We start from the raw sequence: 25,649 nt of genomic DNA, 5'->3' as shown, positions 1-25,649 counted from the left end.
CACCCCAGGGCAAGCTTCATTAAGACAATGCAGAGCTGGGGCGCCTGGGTGGCTTAGTCGGTTAAGCATCCAACTTTCACTCAGGTCATGATCTCGCGGTTCGTGGGTTCGAGCCCCGCGTCGGGCTCTGTGCTGACTGCCAGCTCGTAGCCTGCAGCCTGTTTCAGTCTGTGACTCCCTCTCTCTCTGACCCTCCCATGCTCACGCTGTCTCTCTCTCTCTCCTAGAAATAAATAAAACAAACAAACAAAAAAAAAGACAATGCAGAGCTCCCCCTATCTGATGCCTAGCTGGGTTCTCTCCTCCTATCCCAGCAGGGTCCCAGGGGACTATCTCAAGGTGCCTCACCAGTCTACTCTTTCCTCCTGTCTCTTTCAGATTCACAATGTGGGCACAGGGCTGTGTGCCGACACGAAGCACGGGGCCCTGGGCTCCCCACTGAGGCTGGAGAGCTGCGTCCGGGGCCGTGGGGAGGCTGCCTGGAACAACATGCAGGTGAGGGCCACTTCTCAGGGACTGGCAGCCAGGTTTCCCTGGGCCATCTGTAGCCTGGAATGCTCACATGGTCAGGGCAGGGAAAGAGAGGCCAATGGTCAATGACGAGTGACAAAGCTAGCCCAGGGGAGGAGTTATAAGAGTTTTCACAATACCTGAAAAGAGGAATCCTTCACACTGCAATAAAATCAGCAATCTGGTCTGTTGCAAATGACAGGCACTCAGCTCAAATGACCTTCAACAAAGAGAAGGGCATATTGGCTCAAGCATGTCATTGAAAAGCTTAGATGATGTCATCAGGACCTCTCCAGGGTCTCAACTCTTCTTCCTCTCTGTTGGCTTCATCCTTCACCTGGCTCTTCCCACATGGTGGCAGATATGATCACCAGCAGCAAAGGCTTCCAACCCAGTGAAAAGGCATGTCCCTTTCCAGAGTGCTGGGAAAGCCATGGGGTGCTCACATACTGGCTTTCCTGAGCCAGTTACAGTAGAAGATGTGATACAGTCCTCCCGTTAATCAGGCCCACGTCACATGCCCACTCCTGAAGCCTGCAGTGTGGTCATCCTCGCCTGAAGGGTGGGGAGAGGAGTGAGGAGGGCAGGCTCCCCAGAGGATCGTGCCCAGGGAGGTGTTATCAGAAGAATGAAGGGTACAAGCCAGCGGTGCAGGAAAGGCACCACACTCAAGAAACTGCATTTAGCTTTCCATGATCCCCACTACCAACAGTTAACCCCAAAATCACACCGCATCCCACATCCACTGAATCTTGATTCGAGAGAACATTTTTATAGTCTTATTGTGGATTTTCTGACATTTTGGAAGTGCCCACTGATGGAAGCCCGTATTGTGGGACCAGTGCCAGCCTCCCTCTGAAATCCTTCCTGCTCTCTTTCCTCCTTTCCTGGTGACAGTTCTTATGAGAAGTGGCTCTCCTTCATCGGTTCTCCTAAATTCTTCAGGGCAGCATGTGGCTGCTCCCCACACCCACCCCATAAAAGAGGCCAGGAGGAGACAGCACAAGGCCTGAGGAAAACGTGCCTTGGGAACTCAGCCTAGGATAGCCTCACTGTGTGACAGAGTCCACACTAATGAGTCACTCAAACAGGGAACAGATTGGTGCCTGCTATGCCAGCCTCCACTCTCTGAAATGGGACGTGTGGCAGCCATGCCCCAGTGGGATCTATATCCCCTGGGGCTCTCAAACACCCTGCGCAGGGAGCTCTTATGAGCCTGAAAAGGGAGAAATGGGAGTCTCAGATGCAGAAGACCCAGGAAATAATCAGGAGGCAGTAGCTGGCAGAACCACTCCTGGCCAACATGGTGTCCACTCCTGGCCAACATGAAGTGGGACAATGGGGACTGGATTTACCCTCCTGCCAGAAACAACTGAAAACACACACACAAAATATGTGAAACACTCTTTTTGAGAGAGCAGACAACAGGGGATTCTATTAAAGAGACTGATGTTCTGGTTGTAAACCATCCCTCAAAGAAAAATCCAGGCCCAGATAGATTGATTGGTGAATGCTACAAAACACTTAAGCAATGTTACCAACTTTACAAACACTTTTCCAGAAAGAGAGGGAATACTTGCCACCTTATTTTGTGAGACCAGCATTACCTTAACAGCAAAACTGGACTGACATTATACGAAAATTACAGACCAATATCTCTGGTGAACATAGGTGCAAAAAGTCTAAACAGAATTTTAGAAATTCCTATCCAACAGTATGTAAAAGGGATAATACATCATGACGAAGTATAATTTATCCTAGAGATACATGGTTGGTTGAATATTAGAAAATTAATCAATAGAGTCACCATTTTAACAAACTGAAAAAAAAAAAAAAAAACCCATATAATCACCTTATACCCAGAAAAAGCATGTGACAAAATCCAGCATTCATTCCTGATAAAAACTCCCAGTAAACCGGGAACGAAAGGGAACTTTCTCAACTTGATCAAGGTCATCTGTAGAAAACAAGCAGCTCACATCAAACTCATGGTAGAAATCTGCATGCTTTACCCCTAATACCGGGAATAATACAAGGATGCTGACCTTACTGTTTTTTGTTTTTTTTTTTTTTAATTTATTTCTGAGAGAGAGAGAGAGAGACAGCATGAACAGGGAAGGGTCAGAGGGAGAGGGAGACACAGAATCTCAAATAGGCTCCAGGCTCTGAGCTGGCTGTCAGCACAGAGCCTGACGCGGGGCTCAAACCCACGAACCGTGAGGTCATGACCTGAGCCAAAGTCGGACACTTAACCAGCTAAGCCACCCAGGCGCCCCAGTGACCTTACTGTTTCTATTTGACACTGTACTGACCTGTGGCAAGAAAAAGAAATAAAAGTCATGCAGACGGGTGAAGAAGGAAAATAATTTGTAGACTATATGATCATCTTTATTTGTGGACTATATGATCACCTTTGTGGAAAATTCTATTGAATCTTCAGAGAAACTGCCAGAACTAATAAATGAACTTTATCAAAGTTATGAGACACAAAAATCAATTGTATTTCTACATATGAATAATGAAGCATCAGAAATTAAAATTAAAACATGTCAAAATTAAATGAGTCAGGGGCGCCTGGGTGGCTTAGTCGGTTAAGCGTCCGACTTTTGCTTAGGTCATGATCTCGCAGTTCGTGGGTTCGAGCCCCGTGTCGGGCTCTGTGCTGACAGCCAGCTCAGAGCCTGGAGCCTGTTTCAGAGTCTGTATCTCCCTCTCTCTCTGACCATCCCCTGCTCACGCTGTCTCTCTCTCTCCTAGAAATAAATAAAAATATTTTTTAAAAAAATTAAATGAGTCAAAATGTATCAAATTGTGTACTTTAAATGTGTGTGGTTTATTGCATGCCACTTAACTCTCCAGTAGAGCTGCTGGAAAAAGTGCTTATCAACCAAATACAGTAGTGAACCTGGTTTGGATCCTGATTCAAACAGACTAACTGTGAAAAGAAACTTACAAAGCAATTTAAGAACATTTGAATCTTACTTGATGACATTGAGGACTTGGCAGCAAGTTTTTATTGCTATAATGGCACTTTAGTGAAGTATTTACACCTGACATGATATGATGTCTGTAATTTGCTTCAGAATAACGTTGAGGTGGGGGTTGTGTAGGGGGTAAAACTGTAACAAGATTCACCATGAGTTGGTAATTGTTGAAGCGGGGTGATTGGAAAAGGTGTGGTCAATACGGTGTTCTGGACCTCTACGTTTAACATTTTCTATCATTACAGAAAAGAGAGGGGCGCCTGGGTGGCTCAGTCGGTCGAGCATCCAACTCTTGATTTCAGCTCATGATCTCATGGTTGTGGGATCGAGCCTCGCATCCGGGTCTGCACTGACGGCATGGAGCCTGCTTAGAATTCTCTCTCTCCCTCCTCCCTCTGCCCCTCCGCTACACACACACTCTCACTCTCTCCCTGGTTTTGCTGTCCCTATGACGATGTCCCTATATGTATAGGTGTTCACCTTCACCTGGAGAGAGGACATCCGGCCTGGAGACCCCCAGCACACCAAGAAGTTCTGCTTTGACGCCATCTCCAACACCAGCCCGGTCACCCTCTATGACTGCCACAGCATGAAGGGCAACCAGCTGTGGAAATATCGCAAAGTAAGGAAGGCTGTGTGGGTGGAGCAGGGCCAATCGCTTGGTTTTAAACCAAGAGAAGCAAACAGACATGCAGCACCTCACTTCTTACCCCAGTAGAGCATGCTTGCCCGTGCCTTCGCTCCACACACTCGCCATGCCCAGCTCCTCTGTCATTTGAGAGATACCAGAAACCCAGAGTTTTATGTGAAATCTGTACAGTCTTAAATGCTGGCAGCCGAGTCCCTAAAACAATACCACACCATCATGAGAACCAATGAAATTTAGCCAGAGACGAGATGATTAGGGCCCAGCCCCGGAAGTGGCACACAGGTAACTTCCATCCGCATCCCAGGGGGCAGAGCTCAGGCACAGGGCGAGGCCACCTGCGGGGTGGGGGCAGGGCAGTGCCTCACTTTGCTCAGCAGGGAAGCCTCGCGGGTCAGTGCACGGCTGGCCAGCTGCTGCCTCACTGCCTCACTGCTATCACTGCTGCTGCCGTTGGTTCAGAGCCCCAGCGCCGCCCAGCTGATGACCTCCCTGTTTTGTAGGACAAGAGCCTGTACCACCCCGTCAGCGGCAGTTGCATGGACTGCAGTGGAAGTGATCACAGGATCTTCATGAACACCTGTAACCCCTCTTCTCCGACCCAGCAGTGGCTGTTTGAACACACCAACTCGACAGTCTTGGAAAAATTCAATAGGAACTGAGCCCTGGCGTCTCCTCCGCGGGCCTGGCGGAGTCCTCTGCAGGCGCTGCTGGCACCTTTCCCCTCCCGAGGGACCCAGGGCTTCCGTGGGCAGCGTGATGCGAAAGGCGCTGGCCAGCCGGTCAAGGGCAGAGAAGGCTCTTACGGCTGGAGCAGGAGGTCCGCCTGGTCCTTGAGGCCCAGTGGTAGCTGTGTGGGGGGAGAACAGACCCCACATGAGGCCCCACAAAGCAGTGCCTGCTTTAATCCCTGATGGCATCATGGAAATCCAGGAGGGCCTTATCGACTTTGTCACCACGTTCCCTTGAGCACTATGTGGGGTGAAAGCCAAGGCAGCCCTCAGCCACCCAAAAATGGGTCCTACAAGGTTGCCTATCTTTGAGATGGCTCGTACATGATGGCCCTTTACAAAAAGAGGCCCCTGTTGTTTGTCTGGGCAGCTCGTAGCACCTAAGCCATCCGTCCGCTGCGGAAGGGAAGGAAGGGAGTCTTTCTCAGGGCCACTGGTTTCAGCCCTTTAGTTTCTGCCTGTCATGGAGTAACTGCAGTTACTGCCCGGCTTCTCTTCTGTCACAGCCCCAGGTGATGTGCTCGAAGGCCACACCTGTAGCCTCAGAGTGTTCAATACTGAACACTGGCCAGCTGCCAGGCTGGGGGTCAGGAGCGGGACCTCTAGACGTTCCTTGGCCGCCATGGACACGTGGGATGTTTCTCCTTGCTCTCTGGGCACGTGACAGCTCAGCCACCGGCTCTTCGGGGCTGGGCTTCAGATGGCTTTGGGCCCATGGAAAAGTCCTAGTAGAAGACCTCCAAACGAGATACTCTGGCTGAATTTCCCTGATCAGTTCTTCCATTTTCCTCTTTCTCTCTTGGGCAATTACTTGCCTCAAGAAAGGAGCAGACGTGTGAAGCGCTCACCTCCCAAAGTCTGGAGGCCTCCCAGGTGGACTGTGGGCAAGATGCCCAGCTTCTGACCTCATCGTGGCTCCAGTTCTCAGAGAGAACTGTAGAATTTTTGTAGAACTATACCATTGGATCACAAACTAGAACACTACATAGGATTCTGGCATTCTAGCATCCAGTTAGGATTTCTAGAATACTGTGATTTAAAAGAGCCAGCCAAGTGTAATACAGTAAGGCAGCCGGCCCCCAGCCTAGAGACAGTCTTTGAAATCCAAGGCTGGTGGTGTCAGGGGGTGTGGGTGGGTGACCTGTGTCCATCAGCTTGTACCAGAGGCCTTGGTATGACACGGTCCACAGCGCAGACCCAAAGCCCTACACCTTCTGCCACCTTCGCAGCTGCAGTGGAGGAAACCCCGGGTTCATGAGCAGGCCAACACCCAGCTCCATGCCAGTCCCTCGTTGTTTACCGTTTGCTTTGTTAATTATGTGTCAGACTCCCAGAGGGCTCCCAAGCTAATAGGAAGCATTTCTGTAACCAACCTGCCACCCACTGATTTGGAAATGGAATTCGCATTCTACAACCTATGGCTCCCACCAGCTAGTCCAGGAAATCCTGGAAATCGGTGTTCCAATTAGAGCTGGATCTCTTGATTGTGTCATTTACCAATTAAATGAGACATTAACCTGGGAACAGAGACATGGATCTGCCTTTGAGATGCTGGCTGATCTCAAGGCCATCAGTTATCAGGGTGGGGGGATCAGGAAATAAAACACTCCCAACCACCAACCCCCCAATTAAGCGTATAGCTGGCAAAGCATCACTTCCTCCACTTCTGCCCCCACACAAGCCCTGCCCTGGCCGCCTGTCCCCAGGAGAGCCGGCCCCTGTGCGTGCCACAGCTTGCTTGTCCATCCCTCCATGTCTTTTCCTAATGAGTGCCATATCCTTAGAAGTGGCCCTCCATAGGAAGGAGTCCAAAGATGAGGCCCCTTCCAGGATCTAGGAGAACAAGAGTTGCAGTTTGGAGAGCTGAGTTAGGGTTCATCATCAGAGAGCAATGCAGCATCATTAAAATAAAAACTGTGCCTTTTAAAAAGAAAAAAAATGCAAATGTACAGCAAATCCCTAAACTTGAACAATTTCCTAGTGCCTTGCTAGACAAACATAAAGGGGCAGGGTCGGGGGGGGAGGGGAAACATTGGTGGTGGTGTGTGCAGTTTCTGTTGGATGAGTGTGTGTTTCTTAACTTCTAGTCTCAAGCAGGAGACGTTGGGCCTAGAGCAGGATCTAGGAGACGGAGAGGCTCCTCAAGGGCCAGAGGCTGGAGTTACTCCAGTTCGTGCAAGTAACCCTCGAAGTTAAAAGGGCAGCTGGACAACTCATTTCATCCATGGCCTAGAAGGGCCTCAGCAACCCCTGGAAGACCCCAACTGATGCCCAGTAAAGCAGCTGGGAGCCTGTGAGATGCTCTCATCTGGGCCGTGAGTGAGGATGTGGGCCCCTTGTCCTCCCTTTGTTCTGAGCACGAGGTCACAAAACAGGTGCTGCCAGAAAGTATCATGACCGTGTGGCCCACCAGCAGCCTTTCCAAAGGGGGACTCCAGAAACATTTTGGAACACAGAGAGCATCTTTGCTGTGAATACAAGGCCTTTGGAGGTGGCTAAATGTTCAAGCACATGTGTGAAAAGCCCTTTCACTGTGTGCCTCCAGCTGGAGCTTTCGACTTTTAAGATAGTCCAGGAGCCATCTATTCTCCCCTTGTGAAAGATCTAGTCAGAGGCAGAAGGAGCCACTTCCACAGGGGATGTGGCGTGAGGCCTAGGGGAGCAAGAGTAGTTCCTGTTGAAGAGGCAGCATGTAGATTCCCAAAGTCCATACTATATTCACTTTCCAGACCTACCTGTTGAATTTCTTTGTCTCCTTAAGAAAGAGATGATACCCTTGAAAATGGCTCCATATTTCTTTCCGGTATCTTCATTTTTCTAGTCTCTGGAATCTCAAAAGAGCAGCAAAGCACTTTACAGTAGTAACTGAGAATTGCTATAACTGAGGATTCCTTGCTTCAGCGATCTCTAGTTTGTACACATTGGGTGATCTTTTATAATTCCTGGGAGGCAATGCATTTTTAATGTTTTCTGAAGATTTTTAAGTGCGGGAGAGGGGCAAGGAGTGCAGTCCAATGTGGGAATTCTTTTCTACTTGCAACTGATGCTCTTTGTGAAAATCCAAGTAATGTTTCAGTTCAAACTTGATCTTGAGCCAAGGCCAAGGCCCACTGCCACCTCTGGGTGGGAGTTGGACCTACAACCCAAGTGACAAAGTCCTCTTAACATCCACTCCCCAGAATGGCTGAATCAAAGCCACTCCAGACAACTGAGTTGGGCTCCTGCTCTGTTTTTGGCTTGAAGCCTGGGATCCCAAAGGGACTACAGACAGGGAATATTGAGATGGCAGACTGGGATTCTAAACAGAGAGCTCAAGACCACCAGCCTCTCTTCTCCTGCCTGTAAAAGTGAGCCTTTGTGATGAACTGACTCACTGTGTACAATTGTGATTGTGATCATTGTTGAGTAAACCTCCAGACTTTCTCTAACGTGTTCTCTGGCTTGTTCTTGTCATGCACCATTTTCCAGTTCGTCATTCCCCATATTTTCAGGGAGTGTTCAGTACCCAGGACCTCTGCTAGCTACCAAACAAGTCCCCAACAGCCATCCTTCTAGAGAGGAAGGCGGACCTCAAACAACTAAGCAAGATGACTCTAGATGTGAGTAGGGCTATGAAGAATATAAACCAAGATGTCTGAGAGACTGGATTGGGGGTCAACGTTAGGTAGGCCGATCAGAGCGTGCCTCTCTGTGAGAGCTGGAAGACATGAGGGAGTCTGAGCCAAGAGGCACTTTGGGGGAGAGAGTTCCAGGCAAAGGGAATCACTAGTGCAAGAGCCCTGAGCAGGAAGGAGTTCCCGTGTTGAAGGCATAGGAGGTGAGCTCACCGGTTTAGGTGGGGTAGCCCACACAGACTACAGCCAGGAATGGAAGACTTCAGGAGGGGAGGACAACATGACATAGCTCATTTCTGATGCTCACCCATCAGCCACAAGTTTCTACCTTTGAAAACGTTGTGATGCTTTTGAATATTAGGTTTGTATAATTTGTGTAACACCACATTGTAGAAACAGCACTGGCTGGCCCGGCTCTGCAACAGACTATGAGGTCTTGGGCAGATCCTGCCCCCTATCTAGACCTCAGTTTTCTGCCATAAAATGGCAAATTTTTGGATGATGATTCCAGCTCCACCTCTGGTTCTGTGGTTGAAACAGTGTGGGACTACCAGTGACCACGAGCCCGAGCTGCCTGCTGGTGCTGTCCTCAGAGCCCACCAGAGGGCGCTGTAGACCACAGCTTAGAGAAGGCTGATTAACTGGGTAGAAATTTGTTCACTGGCCTTCTAAGCCCTGGAACCAGAAGATAGATTAAGTTAATTTTCTTCTAAAATGTAAATGGTTTCTTTAAAAAGATTAAATTCTTTTACTATGGACAAAGGAAGAGAGGGAAGAACATTCCAGGTGTAGGGGCAGCATGTGCAAAGATCCTGTGGAGGGACATGAAAGGTATGAAGGTCAGTGAGGTGGGAGCAGAGTGAGCAAGAAGAGACAAGAAGGAAAGGGTGGGCAGAAACCGGACTCTGCAGGGTCTTGTGGGCCATGTTAAAGCATCTCTGAGCTTTATTTTTAAAGCAGTAGGAACCATTAAAGGGTTTTTAACTGGGCAGGGTGAGAACATCAGATGTGCCTTAGCTTATGTTTATAGCTAGGAATGATTCGCTTGAGGTGCTGGGCACATAGCTGGCACCTGAGGCCTGCAGAGTGAAAAGTCCAGGGCAGCTGGCCCTCAGAGGCCTTCTCAGAGTTACTGATTTCAGGGAGGAAAGGTCCTTCCCCACTGGAGAAGGTGGAAGCACAGGGGGAAATTACATTTCCCATCCATTCTAGCTCCTCCGCTCCCAAGCCCGCAAGCAAGGGTAGAATCCAGGGTATCTAAAGCACCTAGCTGGACACAGAGTGGGAGCTCTGATAGCGGTGGTGGCATACTTGTTCAGAAGCAGGTTTGGAGAATTTGGCAACTTGCCAACAAGTTGGATTCTCTTTCTCTGAACTTTGTTGGAATTGAGGCTTTGGGGTTCCTGGCACTGAGTGAGGGCTCAGTGAGTATTTGAAGAATGGACAAACAGGTGAATAACACAGTTTCAGATTACACTTTAGGCTTTTATTTCCTCCACTCACAGCCCCCAGACCTTCAGAGAGAGTGCTCCTATATCTGTTAACATGCTATATGTTCTTGAGAAAGTCCCTTCCCCTCCCAGGGCCTCAGATTTTCCATGGCAGTGGGGAGAAGAGGAGCAAAGCAGATAAACGACAGCCCGTTCTCTTACAGTTGTACAAATCGTGCATCTGGTATTTTTCAGTAGCCCAGATGTTAAGGATTTATTTCCCAAGCTCAGCTAGGGGATAGGAGTGGGGGCCCCTTCAGTTCTGTTGTTGGCCTCTCCCACCCTATGGCTTCTGGGCTATTGCTGAAGTGGGTCTAGGATTCAGTATCCAATGCTTCCTTCTTGCAGCTGCTCACAGCTCTGCCAGCCTCTGGCCACAAGCAACCGTTTCCTCTTTGTTCACCCTCAGTGCCCGGGCCGCCTGGCTTGGCGATACCTCAGGTCCATGAAGGTGCCCCAGGGAAGTGTGCAATTCTTACCTTCCAATCTGACTTGCTTCAGAGCTGGCAGGGTGACGACCCTTGGTGCGTGTGTGTGTGTACGCGCGCACACACACACACACACACACACACAGCCATAGAAACAAAGGAAAACCTGGTGAACCCTCAGAGAAGCAGGTTTCTTAGCAACTTCGCAGCTTTTGTTCCTGAGCCACTTGGAATTGAAGTGGCATCTGATCTCCTGCCAGCTCCTGCCTGGGGGTGGGAGGAAGGGGATGGCGGGTCTGCCTTTGCTAGAGCTGAGAGCTAAACTCCCCCACCATTGGCCTCCCAGCCTGGGATGCTGAGGCTGGAATCCTGAGGTTGTCCACATTCTGGGCAAAGTCCCTGCCGATGGCATCTTTACAGCTGCAGGACCCCAGGGCTTGGTCATGGAGACAACAAACGCATACTGAAATAGTACTGCGGGCCCATGGCGGTCACGCTGGGTGCCCGTAGTAGTTGGCGCCACCTTTGTCCTCAGCCCTGGAAATACAGAGATGAATAAGGAATAATCTGCCACCTCTTTAGCCTAGTGATGAGGACAAACAATTGTCTGATTACCGCTGCACTGCTTGTGACTTTACCCCAGGCCTCTAGAATGAAACCAAAGCTTCTTAGCCAGGTCCTAACGGTTCTTCAGGGCTGGCGCCTGCCTGCTTCTCCATCACCTCCCCAGCAGGGCTCAGGCCCTCACAGGCCAGGTCTTCCCCACCTCCGGAACCAAGTGGTCCCTCTACTTGGAATGTACTCCCTCTTCTCTGCAGCTTTTTGTCAGAGTTTAGGTCCCAGCTTAGCTCACCTTCGCCCCCAAGACACTTCAGGCCCACCCTGTCAAGAACAGTGCCCCCCCCCCGCGCATCATTCTATCGAGTCACTGTGAACCCGGAATTAGCAAACACTGAACCACGCCCCTAGGGGACGCGCAGGGGTAGAATCCTGCGAGCCTCCGCTCAAAACATTTTCATCAAGCGATCAATACATAACCTTGTTTTATGTGCATTTCTGTTTAAAGACACATTATTTAATATAGGTCATTAATTTGTCAACATCCAACTCAGGGCTAACACTGTAATGCCTCAATGAAATTTACTTAACACACACATGTTCTCCTTAGGCACATCTTAGCGCTTAGGAACACTATACGGCACCTCAGCGCTATGCCTGGGAGGCATTTTAAACCAAAATCACCAACAAAATGCACCAAAAAAAATTGTAAAACATGACACCACATGCCCGCGAAAAGCATACTTCTTTAGAGCATGGACGCTGGACCTCAGCTGGGAACATGCACATTGGCGGACTCCAGTTTTTCGCCATTCTGCGCGTGCGCATGTCCGCGGGTGACCTCCGAGATGCTGCGGGTATCGGTTCTGAGGTTACAAATCCAGTTTGGTGATTAGGCACATTTGCAAATACAACACCAGTGTAATAATAGGAGTACTTTAATTATTTTATTCATTGTTTTGTTGTCTTTCTCTTCCATTTAACTTCAGGAGTACAAGGCTCTCTCTCTAGTCCATCATTTTATCTCTAGCTCTCATCAGAACTGGTTTGGACCTCGGAAATTGCTGAGCTGCTGATGAACACGCCACCTACCTCTGCAATTTTAGTTTTGTGAAATTGATCAATAACTCTTATTATTTATGTCACCATTAGCTGCATATTTAGTTAAGGTCAAAACTAAATAGCTTTCCAGGGCTGACTTTTCCTAACGAAACTCATGAAAGACTGATGTATGAATAAAAAATTGTTCATTTTTTTGATAGACATTAGACCCAGTGACCCAAATATCCAGTAACCCAAATAATTATGTGCAACCTCCTAGTATCAGCTGAATTATTTGTTAGGAGAAGTTTGCTTGGTGATCTAGCGTTAAAGAAGGGAGAAGCAAGGGCACCTGGGTGGCTCAGTGGGTTAAGCATCCAACTTCGGCTCAGGCCATGATCTCACGGTTCATGGGTTCAAGCCCCACATGGGGCTCTGTGCTGACAGCTAGCTCAGAGCTCAGAGCCTGGAGCCTGTTTCAAATTCTGTGTCTCCCTCTCTCTCTGACCCTCCCCTGCTCATGGTGTCTCTCTCTCTCTCTCAGAAAAAAAAAAAAAGAAGGGAGAAGCAGAAAGGTCTTAGGGCTCTTTTGTTTCCCATAAAAGAGCACACATACACCCCACCCCCATACATAATAGGTTTCTGAAAATGTGACTAACGTCCAAAGTAAAAAGTCAAACAAAAAATGTATCCCATCAACAGGACACATTTGCTCCTAAGGAATAAAAAAGGGAATATCAGTTTCTTGTTTCTTTTTTTTTTTTTTTTGCTTGCAGTGTTGTTACTTTATTATTATTTTTTTTACAAATAGTTTATTGTCAAATTAGTTTCCACATAACACCCCGTGCTCATCCCCACAAGTGCCCACCCCCCCCACCCCCCACATCCATCAGTCCTCAGTTTTTGTCAGCATTCAAGAGTCTCTTATGGTTTGCCTCTCTCCCCTTCCCCCACCGTTTCCCCCCTTCTTCTCCCCCTTGTTCCTCCGTCAAGTTCCTCCTAATCCTCCTATATGTGCAAACATATGATATTTGTCCTTCTCTGCCTGACTTATTTCGCTCAGCATAACACCCTCAAGGTCCATCCATGTTGCTACACATGGCCAGATTTCATTCCTTCTCATTGCCATGTAGTATTCCATGGCATAGATAAACCCCATCTTCTTGATCCATTTGTCCGTTGATGGACACTTAGGCTCTTTCCGTGTTTTGGCTATTGTTGAGAGTGCTGCTATGAACATTGGGGTACATGTGCCCCTATGCTTCAGCATTTCTGTATCCCTTGGGTAAATTCCTAGCAGTGCTATTGCTGGGTCATAGGGGAGTTCTATTGTTAGTTTCCTGAGGAACCTCCACACTGTTTTCCAGAGGGGCTGTACCAGTTTACAGGGAATATCAGTTTCAATTACACCTGGATTTTTGGACACAATCTTTGATTATGTATTTCCTACCTTTCCTACTATACCTTCAACTTGATTATTTTTCTTCACTAATCAAAAAACATGCGTAAGGAGATGCCTGGCTGGCTTAGCTGGTGGAACATGCAACTATTGACCTCCAGGTCATGAGTTCAAACCCCACAATGAGCCTAGAGCTTACTTAAAAAAAAAAAAAGGAACATCAAGTAGAGACTGAAGTTTCATTCCTTATAACAAATCTAATGATTTCTACCTTTATATCAATTATAAAGAGTTAATTATACACATACTTCCTTTATTGAAATCTAATTCACCCAGTTATAGTGTATTATTCAATATTCTTAATATATTTACAATGTTGTGCAAGTATCACCACTTCCTAATTCCAGAACATTTTTGTCTCCCCCAAAAGAAGCCCTGGACCCATTAGCAGTCACTCCCCACCCAAGCTCCCCAGTCCCTTAGCCACTGGTAACTACTGATCTGCATGGATTTGCCCTTTCTGAACACTTCGTGTAAATGGCATCATGGAATATGTGGCCATTTGTGTACGGCTTTCACTTAGCATAATGTTTTCAAGGTTCATCCATGTTATGTCAGTCATTCATTCCTTTATATTACAGAATGATAATGTGTCTGGAAATACTACATTTTGTTCAGTTCATCAATTGAAAGACATTTAGGTTGTTTTTAACTTTCAACTATAACGAAAAATGCTGTCTGAGCATTCATGTACTAGTTTTCGTATGAATATACCTTTTCATCTCTCTGGGCAGATATCTAAGAGGAGAATGTCTGGGTCCATGGTAAGTCTACATTTAACTTTTTGAGGAACTGCTAAACTTTTTCCAAGATGGATGCACCATTTTTGCATTCCTACCAGCAGTATGTGGGCTTCAGCTTCTCCATGGGCTCACCAATACTTGCTATTATCTGTCTTCTGTACTATAGCTATCCTAGTGGATATGAAGTAATATCTCATTGTGGTTTTGATTTACATTTCCCTAATGATTAGTGATGTTGACCGTCTTTTGATGTGCTTTTGGCCATCTGTAGACCTTCTCTGGAGAAATATCTATTCGAAACCTTTCCCTCTTTCTACCATCTTTTCGTGCCACCGTTATGCCGTGCATGAATGTCCTGGCAGATGCTCTCAAGAGCATTAACAATGTCAAAAAGAGAGACAAACACCAGGCTCTCACTAGGCCATGCTCCAAAGTCACCTTCCAGTTTCTAACTATGATGCTGAAGCATGGTTACATTGATGAATTTGAAATCATGGATGATCACAGAGCTGGGAAAATTGTTGTGAACCTCATGGACAGGGTAAACATGTGTGATCAGCCCCAGATTGGATGTACAACTAGAAAAATGGCAGAATAATCTGCTCCCGTCCCACCAGTTTGGTTTGGTTTCACTGACAACCTCAGCTGGCATCATGGGCCATGAGGAAGCAAGACATAAACACACTGGAGAGAAAATCCTGGGGTTCTTTTTTCTAGGGATATAATACATGTGTGCAAGTAAAATGCATAAGTGGACTCTGGTGCTTAAAAAAACACACACACAAAAATTTTTAAATAAAAAAAGTTTACCCCTTTTTAATTGGCTTATTTGTCTTTTTACTGTTGAATTATAAGAATGTGTTATATATTCTAAATACAAGTCCCTTATCATATGTATAATTTGCAAACACTTTCACTCATTCTGTAGGCTCTTTTCACTTTCTTAATATACACATACTTCTTATCACTACTCTTGGTACTTTCATTTTTCCATTCACATAATTTTTTTAAGATGAGGTTGATGCAATAAAATAATGAAGCACTTTCCCAATCATTGCTGCACAGATGGATATAGAGACAGCCTGTGTGGAAACTGAACGATTTACAGATCAGCAGCACCACCTTGCCATCCTGCCATGTGATGTCTCCTTCTCTAACACGCAGAAATCTGAACTCGGGTACAAGAGGTGTCAGCATATAATGGATGAAATAGTAACTACCACTTACTGAACACTTACTATGTATGAGACACTATGCTAAGTGCTTTACAATATCGCATTTGATCCTCACAGTAGCCCTTTAAGAGGAGTATTATTATCATCCCATCTTACAGATGAAGAAAACTGAGGCCTACATAGTTCACATAAATTGCCAATGGTCCTACAGCTAGTAAACTGGCAGAGCTGGGATTCAACCCAGAGCCTTTGCTCTTACCCACAGTACCAATAGCTACCATTGGCCAATAGCCAGCACCTGTCAAGTGCCAGGCTGCAGACCAGGGCCAGAGCCGGGGGAAACTTTCATGAGTCTTCAGCGAAGTGAGGAAAATAGTCCAATGTTGTGGATTTTTCATAAAGTTAAATTTATTCCATTTAAATGACTGTCCTTTATTCTGAGATTCTTCCAACTTTTTTGGTATTCCATACTTTCCGTTAAATAACAGTACCAACGGATGGTGTTTTTCTTACTATTGTAAAAGAAATATAGGCACATTATAAAACATCCAATAGGAAAAGAGGTTATAAAATTCAACTTCTGGGGTGCCTCGGTGGCTCATTTGGCTGAGCGTCTGACTCTTGGTGTCGGTTCAGGTAATGGGCCCAGGATCATGGGATCGATCAAGTCCCGCATTGGGCTCTGTGCTGAGCGTGTAGTCTGCTTAAAATTCACTCTTTCTCTCTGCTCCTCTCACTCATGCTTGCTCACTCCCTCTCTCTCAAGTTAAAAAAATTTTTTTTTAATTTTCAGCTTCTCCCTTTCTCCTCTTGACCTGCAGTCCCCACCACAGAGGCAACCACAATTACTAGTTTCTTGTGTTTCCGTAATATGTGTATTTGTGTATAAAAATTTTAAGAAAAACAAATGGAATTCATGCTCCACGTACTGTCTTGTATCTTTTTTATTACTTAATAAATGTCTTGGTAGAGTTGAATATATTCAATTTATTGAAAAGTGTTTACGGAGTCCCTACCCTTGTTAGCTACCAGAGTTGGAGAATTAGTGTTGTAGGCACTGGAGCTACAACAACGAACAAGGCAGACGTGGTCCTTGCCTTCGTGGAGCTTATATTGCAATGGGAGAAACAGCCCCACAAGAAATATAATAATAATAATAAAATAGAATAATTGCATATTGTGATGAATCCTAATAAGAAAAGACACTGAAAAGAAAAGGGCAATGGGCAGGGGCTATTTTTCATGGGAAGAAAAATTCCTTTGACTCAGGGAAGACTCTGTGCAGAGGTGACATTTAAATTAAGACTTGAAGGGGGTGCCTGGGTGGCTCAGTCGGTTGGGTGTCCGACTTCGGCTCAGGTCATAATCTCTCAGTCTGTGAGTTCGAGCCCCACATCAGGCTCTGTGCTGACAGCTCGGAGCCTGGAGCCTGCTTTGGATTCTATGTCTCCATCTCTCTCTGCCCCTCGCCTGCTCACTCTCTGTCTCTCTCAAAAACCAATAAATAAACATTAAAAAATTAAAAAAAGATTAAGACTTGAAGGATGGAGCCAGCTGTGGGAGGAGCAGGCAGAACAGCTTTCCAGGTAGAGGCAACTGCAGATGCAAAGACTCAGAGGAAGGGAGGAGTCTGGCTTATCTGAGGAACTTAAGGAAGAATACCAGAGCTGAGGCATGGGAACAGGGCAAAGAGATGGCAGGAGGCACTGTCAGATGTCAGAATGCACTGGGAAGCTGGTGAGGGGCTTAAAGGGAAGTGGGGCAAGGTCTGGTTTGTACAGATGCTCCATCAGGAAAGAATGGTTTAGGGACCAGCTCAGAAGCCAGTGAAGCATGTTAGACACAAGATGCTGGTGGCCTGGGCTGAACCGCTGGCCACAGGAAATGAAGCAAACGGGACAGATTCTAAATATCTATTGGAAGGAGAAGAAAGTGCCTCGATGATGGCTGGGCTTGGAGTGGGGTGACAGAAGAGAGAATCAAGGGTGGTACAGGCTGCACGGTTTACGGATTCGGTCGTCAGAAACTTTTAACTTGAACATCGTGGTCTGCGATGCCTCTGGAGCAACTAAGCAAAGAACTGGATGTTGTTTTCTGGAGCTGAGAAGAGGTCTCAGCTAGAACTATGGAGTTTGGGGATATCAGCCTGTAATTTTAATTATCTGGAGGTAAACGTGGGGATGGGAAAGAATATTACAGTTACTGAATCAAGTTGCCCATTTTAAAACCTAGCTTTTGTTAAAGCTTTATGTTCAGTTTACAAATCTTGTTATTCCTTTATAAATGTAGTAATTTTTCATATAAAGATAAGAACAATCACTTTCACTTGGTCTTTGATTACTGTTGAATTAATTCTTAAGTTTAGCAGATTCAATCCTCCTTAAACATTTAACAGATTTACAGCTTTAATTAATCAAATTTCCTTAGACATTTCAGATTACAATTACGAATTTAATATGCCTGATTTTCTCAAACACTTTACATGCCCAACAGGGCAGACTTACAAATCTAAAAAGCAAGATCTTTTAAGAACTTAAGTAACTGTTGTGAATTAATTACCTAAAGTTATAAATGTAGCAAAGCAGATTCTCTTGGCCATTTCAACAATCTCTTTTTCTTTTTTCTTTTTTTTAAATTTTTTTAAATATTTTATTTATTTCTGAGAAAGAGACAGCATGAGCAGAGGAGGGTCAGAGAGAGAGACACACACAGAATCTGAATCAGGTTCCAGGCTCTTAGCTGGCTGTGAGCACAGAGCCCGACGCGGGGCTCGAACCCATGAACCATGAGATCATGACCTGAGCCAAAGTCAGATGCTTAACCGAGCCACCCAGGCACCCCACATTTCAACAATCTCAAATTCTACACAAAGCGAAACAAGGATCACAGAACCTTCTCTCTATTTGTTTCTTCATTATCTGACTATTTCATTATGTTTCCTTTCTAGAGTTACAGATTTACTCCCCCAGGAAAAGAATCAGAATTTCTTTTAAAAAAAATTGCCATTTGGAACCAAACTACATAATAACGTGAAGGAGAGCTTATTATAAAATATTCCTTGAAGAAAGACTATAGGATTATATATAAAGGGTAGTTAAAATTAAAAGCATGTGCACCACCCTCCCCACCCCCACAAAAATAGGTATCAGTCTGGGTCCAATTCGGGAGAGAAACCACACAGTAATTTGAACAGAGGAAAGCTAATATAAAGATTTATTAATTACAACAGGGTACAGTAGTAAAAAAGAGTAAAGAGAACTCTAAATACAGGAATAGCAGATAAGGCAGCCACTGGGGGGGGGGCAGGGGGGACAGAGGGGATGCTGAGATAGACAAGCCGTCTAGGAGAAGGCAAAGGCATGGCTCTCCCCTGCTCTAGGGGCAATGCCAGGGGATGCTGGCGCTGAAGAAGCTGTGTGTACCGTAGCAGCCTGGCACTGGATGCAAGTGCCATTTTGAAAAACATCTAAGGGCAAAATATATGTAGGAGAAGTACAGCTCTCATCCATACCAGTCAAATTTGGAGCTAACATCACACACTGCCTTGTACAGATACCCAGCTGTTTTCTGGGTATGTGTCTGAGCTACCCTGCTAGAAGATATTCTCTTTTAGGGCAACGATTATGTTTTATCCTTCTCTTGTGGCCAACCCTGAAATGAGTGTATGTAATATGCTCAATAATTTACTTCTGAATGTATGAACTCTGAGTGAGGCATTCTATTAAACTGTGCCTTTTTTCCCCATTAATTTTCATCCTATGTTTTCCTACTATAAAAGCAATAAGGGGCGCCTGGGTGGCTCAATTGGTTAAGCGTCCGACCTCAGCTCAGGTCACGATATTGTGGTTCATGAGTTTCAGCCCCACGTTGGGTTCTGTCCTGACAGCTCAGAGCCTGGAGCCTGTTGCGGATTCTGTGTCTCCCTCTCTCTCTGCCCCTCCCCTGCTCGTGCTCTGTCTCTCTCTGTCTCAAAAATAAACATTTCTTAAAAATTTTTTAAAAAGCAATAAATGCTTATTGGGGAAAATGCAAAGGCAGACCTTTTGAAAAATATCAACCATATTTCCAATACCCAGAAATAATTGCTATTAGAACATTAGTACTTTGGTATATTTTATATGCACAAATAGTTGATTTTCTTTTTTATTTTTTAACTTATATGTACACACATATCCCATATGCAATTTTAAATCCTGCATTTTTTTTTTGTCTTTATTTTTTATTTTGAGAGACAGAGACAGAGAACAAGCAGGGGAGGGGCAGAAAGAGGGAGACACAGAATCTGAAGGAGGCTCCAGGCTCCAAGCTGTCAGCACAGAGCCCAACACGGGGCTCGAACCCATGAACTGCGAGATCATGACCTGAGCCAGTCAGACGCTTAACCGACTGAGCCACCCAGGTGCCCCTAAATCCTGCATTTTTAAGTTAACATGAATAGAGCACTTCTCCAACCAATCATCAATTCTTTGTTGAAGAGTCAACGATGAATTGTTCTATATAGAAAACATTGGGGCATCTGGGTGGCTCAGTGGGTTAAGTGTCCAACTTTGGCTCAGGTCATGATCTCTCGGTTTGTGAGTATGAGCCCTGCGTTGGGTTCTGTGCTGACAGCTGAGAGCCTGGAGCCTGCTTCGGATTCTGTGTCTCCCTCTCTCTCTGCCCCTCCCCTGCTTATGCTCTGTTTTTCTCTGTCTCAATAATAAATTTTTTAAAAAACATAAAATATATATATAGAAAACATTTACATTGATGTTGAAACTACCTTAAATGCTGAAAAGATCATAAATAACTGCAAAATATCTCATTCTGAAGACGTTAGGTAGTTTACCTAACCACTTCTCTTGTGGAACTTGAGGTTCTTTTTCTATTTTTCTTTTATAAATAATCCTACAATGAACATCGTTGTTTAAATTTTTCTCTGGTGGGCCAATTTCGTGAAATGGCTGTTCTGCATATGAAATTACTAGGCTAGAGGGTACAAATACGTTGAAGGTCACTGAAGAAAATTTAAGATCAGGGGCATCTGCTCCTAAACATGGAAACTGGTAGCTTTCCCTTTTTCATCAGGGCAGAAACTAGAAGCCTCTTCAATGTCAAACCACCTGTACTAACAAAACAGGTTACGCATGCTCACCTAACACTCTCGCCTCCTGAACACTCCCCACCCCGCACTCCCGTCAATGCTACCCATCCCTAAGTGATTGCATTACCGCACGACCCTAGAACCCTGGGCTAGTCCCTTCGGGCCTTTGGCCATCGTTTGTCCCCAAGCTGCACAGCAGAGAGGTGGCCTGACTAGAGGTGCTAAACTAGATTTTCCTAAAGCCCTTCTGAGTGTGTGATGCCCTGGGCACCTAACCCCAAGTTCAAGGGCTTGGTAGCAATCGTGGATAGATCGGGAGGCTTAAAGCAATAGAAGCTACAGTTTACAGAGCTTCAGGGAAGGCTGAAGATACAGCAAGCCTTTCCCCATGCCGAGACTGGCCCTTGATCCTCCACCCCAACCTTTCCTCCCGTCTTCCGCGGTCCCTCTGCTTCCCCGCGGTTCACCCAGTCCATCCTCCAGACCTTATATTGACTTCCGATTCTTCCCAGCCGAGGGGTCACCAAAGCCCCCTCGGGGTCTTCTTCCTCCCTCTCGGCGCCGACCAAGCCAGTCCCAGTCTCCACAGTCTGAGGTGTCCGCCACCCTCCAGCATCCGATTACTTTGCAATACCCGCCATCAGACCCCCCATCATCTCCTCTGCACATCTTTCCACGTATCCGTACCGGCTTGTCCCTCAGTCTTTCCCGCCATGCCTGGCTTTCTGTGCTGTTTCATCCACCCTGTCTCCCATCGGTCTGCGGGTCCTCTGGCCCTGGTCCTTCGGTTTTACCTAATCTGTCCTTCTCATGACAGAACCTCTACCCTCGTCAGGTCCCCCCTCAATGCCCCTCCCTATGTTTGTCCCTCGGCGCCCCCGCCCACGTCTATACTTCTGTACACCCCCAATTGTCCTCCTCCGTTCCAGAATCTGGCCCTCCGTCCAGCCAGGCCCCTGCTCACCATCCCTCCCCGAGCCTGAAGAGTCTGCGGCCCGGTTCCCTCCCGCACCCGGGTAACTCTTCCCTCTTCCACTTTCTCTACTTTGAACCCATCCCAGCAGAGTCCAGGAAGTAGCCAGGCGCCGGGGACTGGCGGCGGAGGCGCCCAATGGAATGAGCCAGCGGCGGCAGTGGCCCCGCCCATAGAGCGAACAAGGCCAATAGTCGTGCGGAGGCGGGACTTCCGCTGTCCCGCGAAGGGCGGGGGAGCGAACTGTTGTGGTGCGGAGCGTTGGGCGGGCGGCGGCCGGGCGGCCCAGGGGCTGCCGCGGGACTCGGGGCGCAGCCGAGCGGCTGCAGGGGTGGGGCGAGCCGGACGCGCCCCGGGGCCCGGGCGCCGCGGGTTCGAGGCCGGGCCCCGCGCGGGGAGGCCGTGCCACCCCGGCGGAGCTGCCCGGCGGCGAGTTTGCCCCGCAGCCGAAAGAAGGCGGGAGCCGGCGGGGGCCCTCGAAACCCCCTGGCAAGCGGGGCCCGGAGTCCCCGGGGAGCGGCTGCTTCCTGGGACGCCTTCCCGGACGCCCCCGCCGAAGGGTAACGGTTCTGGGCCCCCCGCAGAAAGAGCCTCCGGGTGACCCCCGGCGGGGCCCTGCGAGCCGCGGGAGCCGACCCCGGGGCTTCGAGCGGGGAGGAAGGGGCTTTCCGGAGGCGCGGGGCCGGGGTCCGAAGGAGCCGGAGCGCAGCGGAGCGGAGCCGGGCCTCCCGGGCGCGGGGCAGGGCAGCGCCTGGTCTGGAGACGGACTCCGGGACCCTCGGGTGCGGGGGCCTTGGCGACCTGCCCCGCGGGTCGCGCGGCCGCGGAGTGGCCTACTGGGGATCCTCCCGCAGAGGGGCCGGCCCGGGACGGGGAGATGAACGGCTTTAGTACGGAGGAGGACAGCCGCGAAGGGCCCCCTGCCGCCCCCGCCGCCGCCCCGGGCTACGGCCAGAGCTGCTGCCTCATCGAGGACGGCGAGCGCTGCGTCCGGCCCGCGGGCAACGCCTCCTTCAGCAAGAGGGTCCAGAAGAGCATCTCGCAGAAGAAACTCAAGCTGGACATCGACAAGAGCGTGAGTCCACCCCTGCCCTGTCCCCGCCTGGGTCCCCGCGCCCCGCCGCCCTCCGGCCGCTGTCCCCGGCTGAGGACCGGACCTCGGGGCCCTCCCCGTCCTGGGCCTCGCCGCCCTTTATCTGCAAACTGGGTGGGGAGTTGCACTCGGGATTTCAAAGGCCGCTTCAGCGCAGACAGGCTCGGACTGGGATTCTGCCCAAATCCGGGAGATTGGGGGGGCGGGGGAGGAGGGGGGGGACAGGGGAGGGAGCTCCGAGGACCTCTCCTGCCTGGGAAGATTTGACAACAGTTTAGGGCTTGTTGTATTGATTTAGAGCGGGGAGACATGGGTTAATATTGTTGGCCCACGAAGGAGTGTTGGGGAGGGGGCGATAAAGGGACCGGGCTCTTCTTCAACTTCTCTCCCCTCTGAGAACCCTTGTTATTTCTTCAGAGAAGGAAAGGTGGCAGTTACTTCCCCCCTGCCGCGGCCTCGGCTTCTGCAGAGGGTCCCTGAGCTCGCTGCTTTGCATGCAGCTGTGGGGAAATGGGAATTTCAAGGATGTGGCAGAAATCAGGCCAAGACGAGGTCTTGGGAGATGGTGCCTGCAGTCCAAGTGACCGGGAGGAAGAAAATTAATTTTCTTAGGGGAGGGGGCTTCAAGTTTGAATAGAATCGCCCTGTGCTTTGTGCCTCATTTTAGGGAAACTTTTCCTGTGTGGTTTCACCACTTCTAGTTAACAATTCTAAAGATGTGCCTATTGTCAACCAATTAAGAACTTTTTAGTTTGACATCTGTTGCTGCAAGCCTTAAGTGGCTGCCTTGTGATTAGGAATTGGAAATGAGTTAAGGGGGTTTTTAATATTCTGGTAGACCAGCTAAGAGCTCAGGTGGTTTACATCCATGGTCTTTTAGGACCAAAATTCCACTGTTGGGGAAAATCAGAGACGGCTTGTTAAACTGAAAGGGCGCCCACTTTTTCACCTTGGATTTTACAGCTGAAACTGAGGCCTAGAGATAGGAAAGGACAGTGTCAAAGTGTCACAGTGACTGAGAGGCTGGTTAATTTCTTAAACGCATTGTCTGATTTACTTCCAAGCACCATGCATAAGCCTTGATTAAGTGTTAATAAATAAAAAATCTTCCCTGCCCTTTCCTCCAGGCTCTTCCCTCCCACTCCCATTTTCTTTTAACAATTACAATACATATTTGCAACTCTTGAATGGAAAGATGCTATTTTTTAAAAATGGCTGGGAGTGAGTTAATGGCTTTCTTATTACAAATGTCTATTAATGAAGAATAAATGAATGAATGGATGAATGAATGAATGAAGTTCATCTGAGAGCAAACAATTGGCCAGACACTACAGAGGTCCAGACTTGGACACACATTGAAGTGTAATACCTCATTCTAAGGCAACAGTGAATTCATCCTTTTGGAAACACTGCCTACCTTTTATGTAGGTGGTTGGGAGCCTTTACTTGAGCAGCTTATGATAATAATATTTTCCAGTCCTTAAAAAAGAGAAACTTTCAGTTTTTTGAAGCCCTTGGATACCCTGACATCTGAACAATTGTGATGTGGCCGCTGGGGCTCCGTTTACCCAGTGACCCCACTGGAAAAGCCGAGTTGAGCTATGTTGGTGTTTTCACACACACTGTCTACGAGAGGCATCCCGAGCCTGGCAGCAGAGTTCCCCCAGTCACGCTTCTGGATGAGTAGTGTTTCAAGATGGAGTCACTCACAATTTGTTTCAAGGTGGTGGTGGACAATCATTATTTCTGAAGGGGATTCTGTTTCATCCTTACAGGCTTGGGCAGGAATGCAATTCTAAGTAACTGCTGTGTTACAAGAATTTTTAGCTGTTGCAGAAAGTGAAACGGAAAAGAAAAACACGAGAAACTTTGCCACCACCCTCCTTTCTCCACCCCTACCCCCCAAAGGCCATTGAGCTCTGAAGTTTCTGAAAACCACTATGTACTTCAAAATCATTAAGGAGAAATAATGACTGTTTACTTTGTAAAGGGGTCCAGCAGAGAACCTTTTAAAATAATAGCACCGAAAGTCCAACTCAGGCCGTTTAAACTTATTTCATATAGACATTGGCAGTGTTCTATGATCAGTACATAACATGCTTTCAGACGTTCCTCCAATTGACATATTTCTGCTCTATTCTGGAGAAAAGTGAAGTTGAGAACAGTATAAAGGAAATGCTGGGGTAGGAAAGGACCTGTGTGAGGGATCAGAAGGTCTGAGTGACCTTGGCCAGATCATAACTCCATCTGTGTGGCTTCTGTTTATCTCAGTAGAAAATGAGCTCGGGGCCAGTGGGGTTACACGGGTGATTGCTAAGTTCTCTTCCATCCAGGATTCCATTATTCTAGTGTCCTGACCTGAAATCTCCCAGCCACAGCTCAGGAAATCACCTCTGCCACCTGTTCTCCCAAGTGCACTCTACGAATTTGAGGAGCTGCTTAATCTCAGAGTTTACACGTGAAACTAGCTAACATGAAGGCCAGCTTCCTATCAGGGATGGGCAATAGGGTGTGAGGGTGCTTTCTTCCCTGATAAAACCTTGTCCCGTGGTCTGTACATCAACCAGGACGGATTCTTTGGGACAGTGACATGCTGTATCTGAACGTCCCTTGACAGAGTTGACTCTGGCAAAGCTACTCCGGATTTGTAACTATTTGTAACTGGTGGCTTTTGCTGGCCTAAGCTACTTTTAGATGCGAGGGACGGCCTGTGGCGGTGCCACCGCACTTACTGAATACCTGCTGTCTGCAAGACATGGTCACAATATAAACTGAAAAGTACTCATGACCCTCCAACCCAACCACATGAAAGTGATCGTTCATCTGACTAAAAAGCAGTTTTCATTTTTTTTCCCTCTGTGACAAGGCCTGAATTAATTGATTTTGGTTTCCTGTCAGCTTACTTTTCTTGTTAAGAATTTAAGGAATTGGGCACCTGGGTGCCTCAGCCTCTTGCGCATCTGACTTTTGTTTTTGGCTCAGGTCATGATCTCATGGTTCACGAGTTTGAGCCCCGCATCCAGCCTGTTGGGGATTCTCTCCTTCTCTTTCTGCCCCTCCCCTGCTCATGCTCACGTTCTCTCTCTCTCTCTCTCTCTCTCTCTCTCTCTCTCTCTCTCTC

The 25,649-nt window shown here is 47.5% G+C and overlaps 2 protein-coding genes and 1 pseudogene across 3 annotated transcripts in view; all 3 read left to right on the top strand.

The window, feature by feature from the left end:
* Positions 1-8,299, top strand: part of GALNT10 (polypeptide N-acetylgalactosaminyltransferase 10) — a 218,290-nt gene extending 209,991 nt beyond the window's left edge. For both annotated transcript variants that reach the window (XM_039257471.1, XM_039257472.1), the window contains 3 exons: positions 379-495; positions 3,967-4,116; positions 4,644-8,299. In XM_039257471.1, coding sequence (XP_039113402.1) covers positions 379-495; positions 3,967-4,116; positions 4,644-4,802 — 426 coding nt within the window. In that variant the 3' untranslated portion in view covers positions 4,803-8,299. The remainder of the gene's footprint in view (positions 1-378; positions 496-3,966; positions 4,117-4,643) is intronic.
* A 6,242-nt stretch (positions 8,300-14,541) lies between these two features.
* LOC120248985 lies at positions 14,542-14,929 on the top strand (annotated as a pseudogene).
* Positions 14,930-21,756: 6,827 nt separating this feature from the next.
* Positions 21,757-25,649, top strand: part of SAP30L (SAP30 like) — a 10,143-nt gene continuing 6,250 nt past the window's right edge. The window contains exon 1 of the mRNA XM_039257466.1: positions 21,757-22,510. Coding sequence (XP_039113397.1) covers positions 22,313-22,510 — 198 coding nt within the window. The 5' untranslated portion in view covers positions 21,757-22,312. The remainder of the gene's footprint in view (positions 22,511-25,649) is intronic.

This window comes from Hyaena hyaena, unplaced genomic scaffold (genome assembly GCF_003009895.1).
Source record: "Hyaena hyaena isolate Hyena2069 unplaced genomic scaffold, ASM300989v1 scaffold_619, whole genome shotgun sequence".
Taxonomy (NCBI): domain Eukaryota; kingdom Metazoa; phylum Chordata; class Mammalia; order Carnivora; family Hyaenidae; genus Hyaena; species Hyaena hyaena.
The sequence above is the reverse complement of the archived record's forward strand: the minus strand, read 5'-3'. Positions and strand labels throughout refer to the sequence as shown.